The 20,642-nt window shown below is 34.7% G+C and overlaps 1 protein-coding gene across 1 annotated transcript in view; it reads right to left on the bottom strand.

Moving 5' to 3' along the window:
- Positions 1–20,642, bottom strand: part of LOC105147216 (uncharacterized) — a 49,670-nt gene that overhangs the window by 10,176 nt on the left and 18,852 nt on the right. Inside the window, exons 4-5 of the mRNA XM_011058087.2 lie at positions 8,527–8,645; positions 3,641–3,734 (exon numbers count right to left, since the gene is read on the bottom strand). Of these exons, the coding sequence (XP_011056389.1) occupies positions 3,641–3,734; positions 8,527–8,645 (213 nt within the window). The remainder of the gene's footprint in view (positions 1–3,640; positions 3,735–8,526; positions 8,646–20,642) is intronic.

Genomic DNA, 20,642 nt, shown 5'->3' with positions numbered 1-20,642 from the left:
AATAATTATACAGGACTCAAACTTGTTGCCAGAATCTCAAAATCTTTTTGTGGTATTGCTCATACTTGATTCTTGTACCTAACTAAATTTTTAGATGCTTTAGTAAAATTGTTTTTTCCGTGCATATATATAAAAACCTAAAAATAGCAAATTAATAATATTACATTAATATAGTAATATTAAATGAATACTAATAAAGTATCTTTTTAGCCATATTTTTTAAATGTTTGTGGCAGTATTTCTCTTACTGAATGTACAGTTATTTTATTTTACACATAGAAAGGCGCGGTTAAAACCATTCGTCCAAATCCCTTGGCCAGACTGTTTGTAATTAAAAGTTAACTAGTTAGGAAAAAATGGCCATAAAGCATATCTGTGTTAATTAAAACATCCCAGAGCTTTTTGATAATTTACGTTTAATTCGTACTTTCGCTATTACTGGAGATGATATTATATTATTTCGGACGCAGTCCGACGAATTTCAATGGCAGATCATTAGAATACAAGCAAGCTCGCGTCTGCCGATTTAGAATATGGCGTTGGCCATGTCTGCAGCAGTCCTTTATGCAGGCCAGCTCTCCATCAAAATTGCATGTACGACATTTATGGCTGACTGTTGGCGTGTGGACACATGTTACTTTCTGACAGCCGCATTACACATTCTAGTACGAGTCCGTTTGACGGAACGCATAAGAAACGTGTGTACACGTTGCGGTTTTCACGTTTTCAGTGTCGTCGTAAAACCCCGCGGCAACTATGCGACTTCCCCGTCGTTTACCCACAATAGCATCTACTTTAGGCATTTGGAGAATAAGTGCGTGGCTATCCGAGTCTTCCCTTCGCAAAAAAAAGTCTGCTCTCAACGCGAATCCTCTTCAGGCAGCTCGATAAATGTCGCGAAAACGTGTGCCCGAGGCATCAACATACATATTCACGTGAGACGCGTCAACAATTTTGTCAGCCGACAGTTATTCCCCTTCCAGATTTTAAACTATTTCACGAATTGAACTTCTTCTACTAATTTAGACACTTTATTTTTTCTACGTTACCTAGAGTGTTTTTACAATTAAAATCACTGTTATTAACATTCTATTGTATCTTATTAATTGTTTCCGATTTATTAGAGTTTGAAAATATGGATATAGGTTTAATTTCCCAAAAAAGTACAAATCAAACCACGTTAAATAGCTTATGGTAGTATTTCTAAAAATGTTTAATTTTAATTGATATATCACTTTTTTATTGTGGATTTTCAATGAAATTGCATATTTAAAGATTCTTAAAAAATAGTTAATAAAAAAGAAAGAAAATATACAAAACAATATTTTCAATTCACATTTTCTTGCCGCTGAAGACACCCCAGGTGACTATTTTCGAGTTAAAAAAGCGAGCGGAAATTAAAAGTAAATGATAGAACAAAGCATTTCCGACGCGTAAGAATACGGTGTTGTAGTTTGTGACGATGACAGGCATGACGTGTATTCTCAGTAAAAAGATTAACGACCGTTACATCGTAGAATCATATTTTTCCTGCGTATGCTACCCACCAGCGTGATTATGACGGTAAGCGAACGTGACGTAATAATACCTAGTGATAAATTCGATAACCGTTATTTCGCGTGTTTGATAAATATGAAATTTATCATCGGGAAATACCACAGCGTCACGTTCTAGCATATTTCCTCAACTTTATTTTTTTACTATTTATTTTTTTTATTATTTATTTTTTTTACTATTTTACGTATCCTTGGCGAACATTATCGAGATTGTGTTTTTTTTTTTACCAGCTTTAACGATCTTATTAATTCACGTAGTCGCATCACCGAGACGGACATCCGTGAACCGAGATTCTTCAATTCATTTAATTCGTTTGCAGAAAACGCGCGCGACCTGTTTCCATAATTGCGGAAACGGAAACAACGAATGTGTGCGCACTCGTTACAATGTACAGCGATACCAAATTTTCTACGCGAGTATTGTCGTATATTTATTCAATTATCATCTCGCCGCTACCTTCGACTCTCGAGATAAAAGCATCTAAAAATTGCACGCACATATTTAGTAGGAGATACTATTTTATGCGAAATGACGAGGTAGAGATATGTTGATTGCGTCGCGGCGCCATGAATGCGTTGCCGGTGCGAGCGGAAATATCACAGAGACAAAATTTTTCATAATCCGACAATCTGCAGATTAGCCGAGGCAGAGTGCGAGCTTCCGATATAACGTCTGCGTCTGGTGCATCGTTTAGAAGGATTGTGCGAGCTTCGTCCGACGTTCTTTCAACGAAATAAAAAATATATAATTAGTGTAATATAAAGTAGGATTTAAATTTATGAATTGAATTCTATTATTTAAAGAATTAATTGTTATCTTTGTAGCATGAATTACATATTTTTTGTTCAAGTAGACATAGATAAACACAAGTGAAAATATGTAGATACGCTACCACTCATAGTTTCAGCATACTCTCCGTTTATGAAAACGTAATATAAAGAATAAAATATAAATACAGTTTGCATTATTGGATTATTTTATTATACATTTTTTTAAATTTGTTATTACACATTTTTACTTAGAAAAAAACTAATTTTTTAGATTTTTACTTCTTCAAGCTTTAGATTTTGATAACAGAAGAGCCACTTAGAAAACTCTTGCTAAGTTCTTTAAGTGTTATTAATGACTTTAGTTTCATTTGGTGTTTAATTTCTACAAGAATATAGTTTCTATATTATTTTTTTATTGTTATTTATCGTGATATCTAAATATTTACTGGAATCGAAATAATCTCGAAAATAGGATATCAAAATTGAAATCAATATTTCTTCTAATCAGTGTATATATTTAAGAAATGTACTTGTAATTTTTGTTTATAATTATTTTTCGACAATTTGCGAGCAATTTTGCTTTATTGAATATTTCTGTGATTGACAATAAAAAAGTATATTATATCACGATTTCATATTTTATGTCTATATGATAAATAGAATTGAAAAAAACTTAAGATGTGCTGAAACTTTTGAGTGATATAAATATATATTAAAAGAACATATTAAGGAATGAAGTAAGAAGATATAAAATTTATTTAAAAAGAATTGCATTTTTAATAAGAAGCTTTTATGGTTTATGTATTTATTTGTAATATATTTATGCTCTTAATATTTCTTATGCTCTTCTTTTTATACGTTTTTAATATATTTATATATTATTAATATATATATTTATTATTACTTTATTCAAAATAATTTGAATAAAATAATAATAAATATTAAAATAAAAAAAAGTGATACAGAAATATACATCGCGCACTGTGTAGTCTTCAAAAAGATTAAAGATTATTTATTTATTATATAAGCATGATAAGAGACGAGTTTGTTAATAATTAATTAATAAAACATATTGTTGTATTAACAAATTATGATAGGAAAATCTAGTGACTCATTATCCATTTTATTAATAGCAACTACAGAATACAACAATTATTACAGCAATTATAAAATTTTACAAATTACAAAATCGTATATTTTGCATTGGTAGACTACTTTTATTAATATAAAATTAATTGAAACTTAAAAAGTTAAAGAAAATATATATTTAATAAAAATATATATTTAATAAATTTGATTATATAAATTCATACCTTGAAATCGGGATCGGTAGTCATCCTCTTGAATGAACCGATAATATAAAGCGTGCCCGTACCCGTGTCTACCATCTTCGCCTGAGTACTATACCTAAAACACAATCACGATTTTCTGAATGAAAATCTTATGACCAATAATATTTTTTGTACGAGGTAATCGATTTTAACCAAGTTGAAAAATCCATGGATAGAAAGAACGATGGGAATCCGGGACGCGTCCTATATATATTATCAAGAAGAAAGAAATGTCAAAGGAGAAAAAGCGCAATCGATTTTGATACATTGAGTATAAACAGAGAGCTATCAGTTCGTCGTCTATAGCTTGTCCGCTTTTTGTTTTAACGTCCTTTGACGTAATCTTTACGAAGGAGATTTCAGCACACCCTCGATTCTTATCCTCTGTCCCGAATTGTACTATGCGAGGGTGCCAAAGCATTGTGTATGCTTACAAAAGTCTTCGTGAGAAGGCGATTCTACTGATTGCTATCTTTTTGTAAAAACTCGCGAAAACTGTTTGTATTACGACGCTAATAAGACTGAACTTATTTCTTAATTATTTTAATCTTCTTTATATTTTCCCTCACTTACTAATTAATAGGTATAGGATTTTTATGCAGATATTTTTTGCATATATGCACAAAATATGCAGATTTGCACAAATACGCAAATATGAACAATGTGTATAAATAAATATGCATTTTTAGAATGCTTTTTTAATGAGAAAAAATTATGTTTTTATGTTACTTTCCAATCTGCTTTCTAAAAAAATATGAAATTGCATAAGAATCCGATGTCTACTAATTAAAATTATTAAGGAATTATATTTCTGTGTAACACACTTATATTAATATTACAATTTATTGTGTTATAAAATATAAAATTATTATTGAACGATAAATGTGTTTGCTTTACATTTTGGATATTGGTTTGGGTTTTTTGAGGATCATCAGCTATCTTGAATATGCATTGTTAAATTAATTGACGATTATCGCTAGCTACGTGCCATGTCTTTAGACCACGCTGTGATCTCCATCGAAGCGATGAACGGAGGGGAAGTCATGGAACGGGAATGATTGAGGAGACGAAGGGAAATTTCACTTGACTGGTGACAAGAGATGTGGCCCTTTAATATTACATGAGAAAAGGGAAGGAGTACATTAAAGTATATTTCAAATTTTATCGATATTTATTATATTTTTGTATAATTATTGCAAAAAAGTATAAGGAAAACCATAGATTCTTTATATTTTAATAGATAGTATTAATGAAGTAAATATATATATATATATATATATATATATATATATTATTATATTATATACATTTATTTATGAAAAATATATTGTTTTTCCAAATCGTTTTTAGAAGTAGCATATATAAAAATTTAATATATGAAAATTTTGCATTAAAATTACGTTTTCTCTTTTATATTTAAAGAATTTAAAAGATATACATTTTTATAGAAAAGATACTTCTTTCTCTTTTCCTCTTTTAAATATAAATTAAATAATGATATATACGCAAATAAAAATAATAAAAATATAAAATTTAAAAAATTCTATCTGAAACTTTCAAGAAAAAGGAAAATCTTTTTCCTGCATAAAGAAAGTGAACGGAAGATGGAAGAAGGAGAGGCATTAGAGTTCACCAACACCCGCATGATAGATTCGAGGGGCTTATTCCGGCGGAGATACCTCTCGAGGACCGGCGACGATCATTAAAAGTTTAAACGGCTTCCATTGAAGCGAACGGCAGCAGATCCGACACTCTAGAAGTCCGTCGCGCCCGCACCGGCTTGCTTTGATTTCTCCGGCTTTTATCGAAGGGAAAGGGAAAATCCGAATCGTCGAAGAAAGGCACGTAGACGTCACTTCCTAGCGTTTACGCACAATACGGGCATAGTAGATAGTGACTTCGTGTGCCCGTAATGTAAACACACACCTCGAGGACGTTTTTCGATCCTCGATCTCTCAACTTTGACGTTATCGCCGATCTCGTACGAGAAGTACTTTTAATATACGCAACAACTAGCAGTGAATGTTCGAATACTTAAAATTAATCTATAATCTATTAATTAAAAAGAAAAATGAATTGCGAGAATGAGATTGAATGCTATTTATTTATAACGCTGACGTGTTCACAAGCTGGCATGTAATATCATAAATAATAATTATGCAATGAGTGTCTACCAGTTGAGAGAAGAAGTAAATGAATAAGATTATGATAAGAATACTTTTTGAGGGATAAGTATCAATTAGTTTGGAGGAAAAATGAACTGAGTGAAATCAAATGTCAGTTAGTAATATCACGAACTCCAATCAGCGACAATAATCAGCGTTGATAATTAATGTTAGTAGTTATATTATCGATACCCTTGAGAGATTGTTTGCTTTCTAGAGCATGTATTGGCTTATTATCGATAAATTGACGAGCTCATTGCGACATATTTGTCGAGTATCCCCAATCGGTTTGGATTTGATTGCAGTCGATTGCACCGCGTGAGAGGTCGAAATCCTGGATGAAGATAAATGGGTGAGATTTCCTCGACCAACGAGCAGATCGAACTGTCGTCGCGTTTTAACCCGTCGTAAAAGCTTTTGTTGACCGAGCAATGATGAGGATCGCTATAAAATAGTAATTTTTGAGGATCAATTGGATTTCGATATAACTATCTTGATGTTCCAACGTGAAATTGGTAAAGTTTTGTCGACCGAGCAGTGATCGAAGATTAGAATGGAGTAACAATTTCCGAGATTTGAGTCGGCTTAGGTATAGATAGATATCTGCTCTAACCATGAGAATTTTTGTTGACGAAGCAACGAAGATTGAAAATCCGAGTAACGACTTCCGATATCTCAGGTGGCTTCTATCTTGATATTTCAATCTTGAAAATTTTCGTTGACCTAAAAACTATCCGAATCTGAACGTCTTTCTGCATGGATTGGAACAGAGATTGAAGTAAACTGAACAATCGATTATTGTACATAGTCACGGCATAATACCGTTTGTATCCCTGTCAGAGAATAACGCGAACTGTACACGTGTCCACGGATAGGGGCGTGGGAATTGATTTGTACTGCCAAGAGCCGTTATACCACATGTTTACTAAGACGAGCAGCCCGGTTCTCGTAGCTCGGTTACCGTTGCGAAACCAGGAATACAGGCACTTCGTAGCAGAGCCGAGGGATATTTAGACAAGTTCGGTTGTCTTCGCAAACTCCGTCCGATCCTACGGAGACGTTCATGCTACGCTAAGGATGCCTCCGAAGTCAATTTTGACCATGCATCAATCGGGATCTGGCTTGTATACGGATACATAGTAAAGCCTTTAATACGAATTCTCTTGATATTCTACCTTTGATATAGATGATCGAGCTATATAATACTTTTTTAATACTAATAGATATGTTTTTGTTTAAATGCTTCTTTAAGAAATATTTTATTTAGAAATCATTTTATTGGAAATAATAAATTATATAATACTATTAGAAATCTTAAAGGAGCAACTCAATCTTTTGAATTAAAAAAACAAACTTTCGTTATTTTTAACTTTCGTGTGTGTCAAAATGTAAATCAATCCTATGATTGGTTTTAAAGCGAATAACATCCATATTAACGTATGCAATTAGTAAATGATAAACTAAATTTTAGTCAAATTTATGGGTCAATTATAAACAGTAAGACTCGTAACGAGTTCTCGTAAAACTTGTGACTAATGTTCTAATTTTATGCGTATGTTTCGTGAGATGTATGATTATTCATAAATATCTACAATTTCTTATAAATTTTATGGCTAATAAGAAACTATAAAAATATTGTATAAAAATTTAAGCACTTAAAAATTCTTACAAGTCTTATAGGAATATGTTAACAGCCTTACGATTCTGCTTAGAATTAGTTTATTTACAAATTTATATATTGTAATATATTTTCTCGAGTTAAATTCTTCAACTTCAACATATCGACTAAGAGCGGTACTACAAAAATAATTAAAAATCACTTATATTGGATATAATTTGACATGAATTAACAGTGAATAGAGAAAATTGAGTACAGAGTTAAAATAAATATTACTTTAATGTCTTTTATTACGAATAATTTGCTATGGGAACAAAAGATATTTAAATATCTTCTTTCAGTATATTTTATTAATTATGAACATAAACATTGCGCGTAATATTTTCGCAAGCGATTTTTTACGAAAAAAAAAACGCGGGATAATTTCTTCGAGAGTTCGAGGTACAACATTCGGTCCCAGGCGTCGTAAAGCGTTGCGATTTTATCGCATGGGTCCAAAGCCTGCTTGCCGACTCGTCTCCACCTCTTCAAGATTTATTATGGCTCTCAACATTCGAAGGAAGACAATGAGGGCGTCTTTTCTTCTGCACATGCGCACGCGCGCGATCGAACGAATCGCTATAAATCGCGAGCCCTTATCGGCTTCGACCGCCAACTGGCGACCTTAACGGCGCCGAAATCTATGGACGTCGGAAAGTTAGACGGGCCCCAGTTTCCCAAAGTGATACGACCACCGGGAAGAGAGAGGTCTCACCCTCACCTCACCCCGATTATACGGTATTCTGTCTCCGTTCCCATTATCCTCCTCTATCCACTTTACGTACACGATGTGCTCCCACGAGCTCGTTATCTCAATGTGGATAACGCGACGTGCATCTCGAAACGTCAAGATTTGTATTACCTATTGTAAACACGGATATCATATGATGATTGTGATATAAACGAATGGATAAGAATCGATGACTTGAAGCGATATTGCGGAATTGTCAGATAAAATATGAGATACTCAAAGAGTTGCATATTGTTTTGTAAACTATAAAATTGTATATGGTGACGCAACTGTAATTTAATAATAACTTTCTCACCTTCTTGTTCCAGCGACTTCGACGACCTTACACCGGCTTCGGCTCCACCAGAACGGCGTCAGAGTCCAGTAGGAACTACTTGCGCTTCTCGCCCAGCCCTCCTCGGGGAACAAAAGGACCTACAACAAAGAGTGAGTCATGTTTTGAATATTTCATCGTCTTCCACTAAAAAATTTCAAATGTACTTGTAATGTCAAAAATACTGCACTGAGAAGAAAGTCTACTTAACTGAACTGCGATGTAACTTTTATTAAGATATCTTAATAAGATACATCGAGTTTATCGAGCAAACTGTATGCTGATGCAATTTTGTTAATGCATCGTAATTGTCGTAATTATAATATCTTTATTGACAAAACATGTCACATTAATTACGTGACTTACTTCATTGATTTTATTCTCAGTTGAACGTATTTTGTCCCACCAAGCAGTTCTTTCTTCTCGGTGTAGGATAATAGAACGCGGAACGTCGATAGTAAGCTCGCTCGAGATGCTATAGCACTCTCAAATAAAGTAGACGGGATTGGAAAAAAGGCTTCGTCGGGACTTCTTCGCGGCGTTTCGACGAGTTCGAGGCTTCTCGAGGAAGATTTGTTGAAGTTCCTCCGCAGAAGGAGGAGGACGCCTTCCCGTCGAACGTATCCCTTCGCGAGAGAAAAACTCGACCTTCTCCCATGCATCCCACCCCAGTGATCCGGTTTCCGCTCTTCGACTTTCCCGAACCTCGGTTATGTGACCGAAATATTGAAACCGCACACCGAGCCCTGTTTCTTCCTCCCTATCGCATGTGATGAAGAGAGAAGAATCGCTGCGTCGTGTCTTTCTCCTCCTTCTACGGATCCTTCGCACGCGATACAGACATCCGTCATCTCGAGGATTTTCTATGCCGCAAACGTGGATAAATCGCTCTTTAATCGGTACATATATCTCACGAGAAACATGTTGTTGTTTTTCTTTCGCTTGACAGAAACTGGTGGATTGCGTGAAACTTAGTTCGCCTAGAACGATCCCAATGCCGATTTCTATTATTAACAAAGTTGTAGAACTCATGAAATTTAAATTTTCTAAATATTTATAATTATACTGAAAGAAAAGATTGGCTGCTGCAGCAAATTAGATGGTAAAATATGACATAATATTTTTAATTTGCTGCAGCAGCCAATCTTTTCTTTCAGTGTACTCTTTTAGAGTGAGATAATTTTTTAGAGTGAGATTTTACTCTAACAATAAGATAATATTATGCACCATATTCATCTTTCAGTATTTTTAATATAATATCTCCACGAGAAATTAATAAAATAATGTTATCCCAGAAGTTATGTGAAATTCCGGTATTTTGCAAATCCAATATTGAATCACATACCGAGGCAAATATTTCGCTTTATCAACATAAACCATTTCGCTTCTTCATTACTATTACCTGGCATCTGCAAAGCTCCCTTGGCAACAGTTTTGCTGGCACCCCAAATATTCCGCGAGATAACCATGTATTTCCGTCGAAATTACGATACGTCGTAAATTGCTATCTGTCAGCAAGAATGCACTTTCTTCTTCCCTTGAGCTATGATAGTGAGGGTAGCAAGATGCGAGAAGAGAAACACACGGAAAAGTCGAAAAGATGAAGGGTTGGAAGAGCTGCTCTCGACGATTGGATCTCTCTTTCTCTCTCCCCCCTTCCCCTCCCCTCTCTCTCTCTCTCTCTCTTTTTCCTCCCTCTTTTTCGGGTTACCACAAAGTTCGTTGCCAAAATTTCTTGATTCGCCGTTCCGGAACAGCGGAACAGTCGGCGGGGACATTCTCTGAAAGTGAACGAAAGAGGAGAGAAGGGGGAAAGCGCGATTTTATCGAATCTCGTGGAATTGCATTCCAGCCACGTAAACGGGAATATCGAGATTCAGATGAACCTCCACCTCGTCCCTCCATTCCGATACGAGTCGAGAGTGGTGCAACAAATTCACGATTAACGTCCGTTCCCTGTTTTTTCCTTTTTATTTTTTATCCTCGTTTCCAATAGTAGTCAAATCGACGCGGTGGTAATCAAACGATCCTCAGAACTATATTAGATTTTGATTGTCGAGTGCGCCAATCTATGTACATAATGTTATGTATAAAACTGAGTTTCATTTTTCAAATATTGATTTTGATTACATTACAGAAACTATTTTTACTGTTTGTTGATTTTATATAAAAATGAGTTTTAATAAATTAAACTTTCCATTCATCTCTCAATTCAGTTATATATATAATTCGGTTTGAATCGATTCATAAAAGCGCGTGTTTTTTACATTTAAATGTCAACTCAAAAATACGTATTTCTACTTATAACTCAGTTGAGAAATAAATTACGGTAACGTGTACGCAAACAAATATCCTCCGCTGGACTTTAATATATTAAAAATTTAAAGTTCCATATTACTGAGTTAACTTCGTTTCCCGAAGTTTCCCACACGTTAGTTTTTCAACTTTTGCATAGCATTGCCCGTATATGACGATCACACGATGAAACCGAGCACATTTCTGCAACACGGAAAATCTATCCTGCGGCCATAAAGTATGTATAAAGCTGAAATTACAATTCGCGATAGACTGGCGCAATTATTCGCTTGCTCGCCGATCAAATTCGCATGATTACGTTTGCAGTGTCGATTCTACTGTTCTCTCTTTCTCTTTCTCTTGATTCGATACCGCAGCAACCAATCGAACGTGCTTCACAGTCGAGTTTACTGGTCTTTAATGATGTTTCGCGAATCATCGAATCGCATTAGTCGGAATAGTGAGCACTTTCGTATTCATTCGGTCAAATATACGTTATTTAGCATTTTATGCTGCGATATATTATAACGCATGGCAGGTGTTATATTATAATGATTATGTTTGACCCGACCATTATGATACAATTTTTTAACATATTATATTCTGCTATTTTATATATGATTAATTAATTTAGTCTGGATATAATTACTTATTTTAATTGTAGTTCTTCTTGTAATTCTCTATTTATTGTTATTAAAACACAAATAAGTAAGGATAGTTTACGTATTAAGGTCTGCTTCGGAATTGACTTAAGTCGTGTTCGACGTAAACAGCTTATAATTCAGTTCTCTTCGGAAAAAACTTTAATATAGTTAGACAGTAATTGAAAGCTTTAGAGAGACAATAAAAAAAAAACGCAAGATCAGTGTTTACAGCTCTCGGATTTCCCTCGAGCTAAATTTATTGAGGTATCAGGCGGAAACTGATTGAAGCTTAAGCTGGTTTTTTAATTTTGATCGAGAAATATCTTGACTCACCAATTATTTGTATATCGTATCGGGAAATACTGAATGACGCGCCAATATCCGCCTTTTTGCTGCTTTAATAAGCAAGGATCACGCACGAATCTCACAATTTCCGCTTTCGATTCGAGCTCGAGTGTGGGTGGATCGTAAGGACGAAGTCCGGACAAAGTAAAATAAAAGTAAACGACCGTGCACGTGCAAAGTGAAGCAAAAAGAAATAACCGCGACTGCTAAGGGCTGTGAGTAAGGGTGGAATACAAACAGCCGAAGGGACGAAGGACGGAATTTCTCGGCCAAAGTTTCCGCGTTTCTTTTCTTCCATCTATTTTTCTTTCCGATCCCTTTTTTCCATTTCGCTTCTGTAATTTTCACCCATATATTTTATAATTCCAAGACGATGCATATCTGATCTTAAAAATATTGTTTATTCTTTATTAAGGACATTAAGGATTTTTTTCCTTTTCGAACGAATAAACTAATTCACAAACTATTAACTAAATTTTAATACAGAAATTAAAAAATTAAAGCTTTACTACAACGAAAATGTTTTTCAAACAGCATCCATTATAATTCAAATTTACGAGAGAATAACGACATTTTGTGTATGTTATTTTGTACATGCTTACTTTATAAATGTCGCAATTGTGGAAACACGTCAACCACATTTGCAATCCTCCTTTCTTCTCTGTGGAAGAACAATCGAACAAATTGAACCAATTCTCGCGGATCGGAAACGATCAGAAAGCGGTCGCAGGTTTGTGTAATGGCTGCCCTTTCCTGTCGAACATGCAAATTTATCGGCGTTCAAACACTGAAGCGCCCAGAGGCGGACAATTTGTGCATTAACGATTCCAATTGCCCGTCGTAGTTATGGTTTCCTTTTTTGCGGAATGAAAACCTTTTTCTGTCCTGTTTATGTCGTTTTTATCGGAAACTCAACTGTCGCGTGATAGTTATCTTTAACGCTTGAAATAAGAGAATAAATTTAATATAATTATTGAGAACACTAAAAAATATAGATGTCGATTTACTTCACCTGAGGTGTTTACATAAGTTTCAGCGTTTATTAATGTTAATGTAAACATCAATAAAACGGAGATATTAATACTACAGATGTGGATTTAACAGATGTAGTTTAACGCTCAACATAGTATTAAGAATGATAAGAATTATAGAAACACCAAATGGTGTTAATTCACATTTTTTTGAGTGAATGAAAATAATTATCAAAATTCAGAGATACAATAAACCAACCTATGTTTCATTTTTCTATTCATACTTAAATCCTAGATATTAAAATTCTTTCGCACAAAGCGTCGCAATTCTCCTGCAATTAATGCTCTCGCAATTAAAGTTGGGGCTAAATTAAGTTTCACGAATTTAATTTTCTCGGCTCTAAGATTCATTTCGAGTCGGGATATCGAAAAAATGAGTTGGACCCGCTGTTGTACCTGCAAAATTGTTCCACTTTCGCGCAGAGTCTCACGATTGCATTGTTATCGTCGCGTTCACGCACTGCAATAACGAGGAACGGAACAACCGTCGTTAACGCACCCGATATTACGTGCACAAAGATCACTACGACTCGCGTTTATGTCGGCCTGAGTGCCGTTGATTGAATAAGTGGATCCCATGCGCGGTTGGCGTCGTCGCCACAACTTCCTTCTTCTCTTTCTGCAGCGCGCTCGCGAGAGTTCTCTTCTCGGTAATTTAACATCCCTCAAATCACAGGGAGGCAACTGGAATTTTGCAACGTTCCTTCCTCAGTCACGCCCGTCATCTATTTTCTTGCTCCACTTCCGCGTGTCACGAAGCATGCTTAATTATCGTCGGAAACGACGTTAACGCCCATTATAATTTTGTGCGATCGATTTTCCGCGCGCGTTTTATACAAGTAGTTCGCAAAAAAAGTTCACCAAAGTACTGCGCGGACAATTGGAGAAATATTTGACGTAATTAGGTCGCATTTGGAGTCCCATTATCGAGCAAACGTGTTTCGTTAACGAAATTGAATAGGAAAGAGAGCAATAATTAATTGATAACAATTGTAATGAAGTACAATATAATTTTTTGCAAAACAAAATTTTATTGAGAGGAGGCATCTTTTAATTTACGTTGAAAAACAAATTGAAATATTATAATGTTTTAACAGATGGAAAAATAATACTAAAATATTGTACACTATCGAATATGGCGACACGATGATATGGTGAACGATTGATTATTTCGAGCGAAATATCAATTCAAAATAAATAATGCATGAACGATGAATTAATCATGTTTGAAGGTGATCTTGAATCAATAACGATTTCAAATTAAAATTTTACTTTTTTACCAGCTTATCCTGAAAATTTATTCTATTTTATTTCCTTCCTACTATACGTTTTGTGCATACGTTGTGTTTTGAATACTTTTTACTATATTAAATTCTGTGCCATATTAATTTATTAAAATATTCATTGTTATTTCGTTGTTGATGTCGTATTTCCTCGGGCAGCACGTTTGTGAAACAATCAATCTGCAGCTTGGGCAACAAACATCAAGTAGTCCTGTTATTGATACTAGATGTTACCGACTAGATATCCATTATTGATACCAGATATTGTCGACCTAATATCAATTTGTGCCAGGATTGTCAAGTGTCAAAGGTATCGCGCGAATGCAGCCACGCCAGCTTTATCGTGCATGGCTCACTGCCGTCGTATCATGCTCACCTTAATTTCGGAAAATCCGGTTCGGACGCACAAGCGGCAGTGCAACCGCTGAAGCGTGGTTGCAGTTTCGCAAGCGAGGCGAGGGTATCGTCATCGGTGAACGATAGCCCGCGTTTCGCTATTCGTGCGACCGTGTTGGCCGCACATTGCGCATAGGGGATGCCGGTTTACCCGATAATCCGGTAGTTTGGTCCATTGCCTCGCCATAATCCCATCCCAGCTCCGCTACGCTGGACGCGCGGCATCCCTTCGTGACAATAGCTCTGCAGGCATTTCTTTACGCCAGTGTCTCTCAGAACGAGATGAATCCCCTGGCGGAATTTTTATGAAAAACTATAAATAGATAACTATAATTGAGATAGAAACGAAATTATAAGAAATTCTTAGATTTTTATAGATATTCATAGTGGGACGTAGAGTAACGTTGTTTGTTTGAAAAATCAAGAAGTCCTCTTAAACAACGCCACTCTACGAAAAATTAAGAATTTCTAAGATCTTATCTCAATATGTAGTTTTTCTGTACTTTTTCGTAAATTTTTTTTTCTCTAGAGTCGTGATCAATTTAGGATTATGAGTAATTTGAAACGCGTTTATCATTCCTAAAAAAAAACAACGTATTTCCAAGTTCACGAAAAATTATTTTATTGATCCTGATGTTTACAGCACACATTGAACATAATTATCTGATCGTTTCCAACGAAACGAAACGTGATTAAATTTTCATCTTCCATTAATATCGCTGATCATTGAGCATCCAAGTATAATGCGATAACATACAGTCAAGAAGTTTCCGCCGATTGTACGTTCGTAGTTTCGAGGAAACGAACGCGCATAGTGATCGCGAATCCAATCCCGGGTTAATGGACTGCGGACGTAAAATCGATAGACTGACGATAAACGTCATTGTCCTTTCGAGGAAGCGATTCGACGGAATGGCATCGTTGTTCGACGTATCGTGATGCGATGCACCGCGCCGCGCTGATTCGGTCCATCTGCTTGTCAGAATGAAGTATCGGACAGCTTTCTCCGTGACCGGGCGAATTGTGCCGGCACCTAAATTCCGCCTGGGATTAGCTGATTGTGAATTGCGATCGTGGGACGTGCTGCTACTGCATTGTACATCTGCATCAAGTCGCGCGAACTGAAGCCTGATGATTAATCCGTCAGGAGAAATTGGTCACACGCAAAGATGTATATTTACAGTCTTCCTTTGTGATAGTATGATGGTTTCCTAGATTGCATCGTGTGTGACTGCGTTGAAACTTCCTTTCGTCTGCATTGCAAACGGAGATACTGATCAAACGTAGTATTCCTCGACGTCAGCTTCCTGAATATTTTGTGATCTTATATCTTTATTTCAAATACTTATAATTTTATTTCTCAGTGTTATAAAGTATTACAGTGCTTATTTATAACGATGTCATAATTAGAAAATTGCCATTTTTTAGTTGTTTATACAAAAAGATCAGAAACATAAAAAAATAAGGAAGAACATATTTAAAAAAACATTTGTATTCTTCTGTAATCAATTATTATACCAAAATTGCATTTCAAAATTAATAGTATTTTAATTAGTAATATTTTAATAATTCGAAATATTATTCGAAATATTATTCGAAATTTATTTTCTGGAAAACTGTTTTTTAAGTTATATCATTGTTGTAGCAGATGAGTGGCATGTAAAAATTCTCTATTTTCTATTAAATTTTCCAATAATAGTTTGTTAATTTTTTTACTTATTCATATTTCTGCTTTTTTTTTCTAGTAATCAAAAAGGAAACTATTTCGATAATGAAGCTTTATGCCTCTTAATTAATGGGACTCAATGCAAAAGCTATATGTTATTCGCAGAATATATATATATTTTTTTTTTTTTTTCAGTGATTCGAATGAATTATTTAATCCACAGTGGAGACTAGCATATATTCTGCGAATAATATATAGCTTTTGCATTGAGTCCCATTAATTAGGAGGCACGATTAACGTATTAACGTGATTACTCGGTTCGTTACGCCATATACGCATCGCCGTTCGCGTCGCCAAATTTGTTCAACCTATTTCCACGTTCTCGTCGAAACTCAGCGCCATGTATTAGCGAGTTATTACGTATGCCGTACGCATGTTATCATTTATTCATTTCAGTTATTATAGGACCACTCAGCGTCATTATCGGTAATTCAGGGCGACTCGAGTTATTTCATTTGCATTTTTGTATCTACGTTACTGTTTCAGACATTCATTGTTATATGCAGAAGTAGATTGAAAAAGCCATTGAATTTAAAACAGAATAATCTTTTTTTTTTATTATACTTGATAACATATTTTACCTAATCACTAAATAATTACACGTTTTAATTTAACTTAACGAGTTAGATTAACGATAAAGATTATTTTTATCTTAAAGTTTTATCTTAAAACTTTTTAATAGAAATTTGAAATAATTGGAGATTAAAATATTAAAATATACGATTTTTACAAATAAATTGCAATGCTTCCACGGTGTTACAATTTTGTATAAAAAAAAATAAAGCTATACAGCTGTATGTTTAAAATCTGATTAAGTTGCAAAGGATTAAGATCGTGCGGAAGCAAATCATGGAAAACCCTTGGCGCCCCTAAAACCCTCACGTGAATGCGATCGACGATCTTGAATCACGAATGCGAGTGCCGGGGGACCGATGAAACCTCGCATCGATATATCGTCTGTACAATGTCCAAGCATCCGTAGGACACCCGATATCGCACTTGCCGTGATTCGCTCGCCTTGTAATTCGAGGCGAGCGACGTACGTTCCGTTTCCCTTCTAGACATTACAAACGTGCGCTATGCCCGTGAGAAGTGTATTGATTAGAAGCACGAATTGATGAATCATAAGAATTTTGTCTTTATACAGTAACAATAATGGCATACAACATAAGATATATACAAATATTGAAATAATATTATTATATTTAGTATATTTACTTTTTAACGGCAAAATTCTTGAAGAAATCCGTCTCAAGCATATAATTTTCTCAAATTTGCGAAAAAATATACAAGTGATTGCTACATTTTACTAATATCGTTAATTAAAACGTTAATTACAAACAAAAATCACTAAACACATTAATTATTTAAAAATATCGATATTAACTTAATTTGAAATGTGGTAATGTTCACCGATCTTTTTGACATCTTTTATCCACTTTGATTAATCGGACTTGTCAATATTACATAAGATCGATCTGTGTAGACGATTGAAAATAAGAAGTCCGTTTGTCGAGGGATGCTGTCTCTGGGGAAAGCGATAATCCGCAAGATAATCTAAAGAGAGAGCGAGAGAGAGAGAGAGAGAGAGAGAGGGAAACAAACGTCACACAATCATGATTACCAATGTCGTGTCGAGTTTGTAGTTCGCACTGTGTGTCGGTGGTTCGAATTACCAGTGTCTGCAAGCATGTCGCGGTAGACATGCGAAGATCGCGTCACTTAGCGAGATCATACAACGACGACTCCGGTAAGTTTTGCCGAGGACGTGCTGGGCCAGCAATGACGCCGTCGAATGCATGCAAATAACGTTGTTGCATCTTGCGACAAAGGAGAATATGATATTCCTGTACCAACTAAGCTTCAACAGAGCACCTGTACCGAGCTTTCTCAGGACACGCACGTACATCGTAATTTGAGTTTGGCCAAGGAATTAGCCAAAGTGCGAAGCAACAATAGAAACTTTGGTATACTATGCGCGAGTTCATATACACGGCATATAAATGTCAATATATGGAGCATATCTGAGAATGTGAGCGACTAAGATCACGCCGGAAGTATAGAAGTTAATAAGATGTGAATTGTACTAGTTTGTTGGTAATTTCAAATATAAAATTTATAAGCATCATATTTTATAAGAAAATTTTCTAACAAAAATAGATACCCTTTATAAATATTTATCTTTTATTTAAGAAATTCTCAAATTTCTGGGCATTTTAAAATTAAAGTATTTAATTAATTAAGTAAATATAAATCACAAGCGGCGCTAAATTTTCGTTGTATAGTATAAAATAATTCTTAATGAAATATGAAATGGGGATATTAGAAAGATAATAGATCGATTTATAAAAAGGGCTTTTTATAATGGACAGCAGTCACAGTTTTGTGTTTCTTATGGCAGTCTCAGTGCGGATTATGTCGTTTCGGCGTTATTCTGTGCGCTCTTCGGGGTTTTATCGGTCACTTCGTTTTGTTCTTTCTCGCGTGTGGGCTGGTGACTCGTACCTCGAAGACAAAGTGCCGAGAGAATTTTCCGGGTTAGCCTTGTTCCGGAAAAAAACTAGCGAAACGACACGATACGGGCAAAACGGTGCAGTACCGACCGATAAATATACATCAGGATTAAATCCGGCTTTTTTTCTCGTAAAAATACCAGAAATCGCACCATGTCGATCTGAACCTCATTTCTCTCGTTCGTTTTGACGAACATCTAATTAGATACAACGGAATTTTGTCCGGCACTTTTATTTTAGAAGTAGAAGTCAATTTATTGTGAAATATTACGATAGCTTACTTATATTTTGATATATAATTTACTCTTTTATTTATATATTATATTTTAATATATAATTTCGATAATATATCAAAGATTGTGTTTTATATGGCACGATGATGCGTATATAAACTTACAAACTTTGAATCCTTAAGAAATAAAGAAATTGCATTTTTAATGTATCTGGGAATTTAGAAAATGTTCAACATCAAACATGCTATTTATTACTGGATCCTAAATTTATTTTTCGTCGATAATTTACCGAAATGAACAAGCGAAACATAGTCCGTATCTTGCTTTATCCACTTTTCGAATCAGTCTCTCTCGATTTAATGCACTCTCTGAACTATATATATAGACATTACGGTAAGTTATTTTCGTGAGTCTCTCTCTCTCTCTCTCTCTCTCTCTCTATCCTATTCTATATATATAATATATATAATTTCTCTCTCTCTCTCTCTCTACCTCCCTCTCTTCCTCTCCCTCTCCCTTTCTCAGTGGAAAGTGGCTTCCTGAAATTCAGAGATTTCCACGGCATCGATTTCAATCAATCCTATTGCCGTCTCCCCTCGTCTCTCTTTTCCTTTTCCAGTTCTTCTCACGAAGTTTCCATTTACGTCTTGAGGAATTGCTGTTTCCCAAGCATTCATTTGCACTGGCGAATTTATTCTCTGTCTGATATTTATCAAGGATACGGCTGACACTACACGGTTAACACTATGAAATCAACAGTAGTATTTTTTTAATGAAACACTTTGTAAAGGTCTTTGTTAATTTGCTCGCATAGATATCAATGTTATTTTTTGATGTTTTAGATTAATCCATCCGTAATATTTGTTTGAAGTTACTTTTGCATGTAATTAAAAATTAATTTATTGAATATTTTTCTAAAATTTTGACATAATTTAAGTATAATTAGATGTATATTATAATGCATGTACTTATTGCATATTTGTAAACAGTATGTGTTATATAGTGTATATATTTTTTATTTATATATTATAATGTATCATATTTGTAACAAACATGCAGTATATGCATTTTTAAATCCTAGAATTATATAAAAGCAAGAGCAATACTCCGAAAACAAAAATAATGCTCCGCAAATTTTTTTTTTTTCATTGTTGTTACAACGCAATTTTTCTGCGAAAACAGCAAAACACGTCCTGTTAATCGAAAAAGCACATCACAGAACAATTAAGCGCGACGTGCAATGTACCTACTGCATCCATGCAGTTGTTATCCGTGAAATTCGCACTTCGTTCGGTCGAGTTTAATGATCTATTAAAACCATAGCAATCGAGTTTTACCGGGACTTCCGTCTCGATACATACTACCGGGCATCAACCTTTTGCACTCCATACTCCGGAAAAAACGGGAACAAAGAACTCGTTGTTGTTATTATTTCGAAAAATACAATGAATACGAATATGTCAAAAAATTCTGTAGATACATAGTTATAAATTGAATGGCATGTTAAAATCTAATTGTGAATTGTGATGATAATATTTAATTTTAATATCTCGACAGAAATCGACAGTAATACGCTTAATTCTTGTGGGATTTAGCTTATTTTTCATAAGATTTTATGAGATAATAGACATA

The sequence above is a fragment of the Acromyrmex echinatior genome, chromosome 9 (genome assembly GCF_024713525.1).
Source record: "Acromyrmex echinatior isolate Ae372 chromosome 9, ASM2471352v2, whole genome shotgun sequence".
Taxonomy (NCBI): domain Eukaryota; kingdom Metazoa; phylum Arthropoda; class Insecta; order Hymenoptera; family Formicidae; genus Acromyrmex; species Acromyrmex echinatior.
This window is presented reverse-complemented; position numbering and strand designations above follow the sequence as displayed.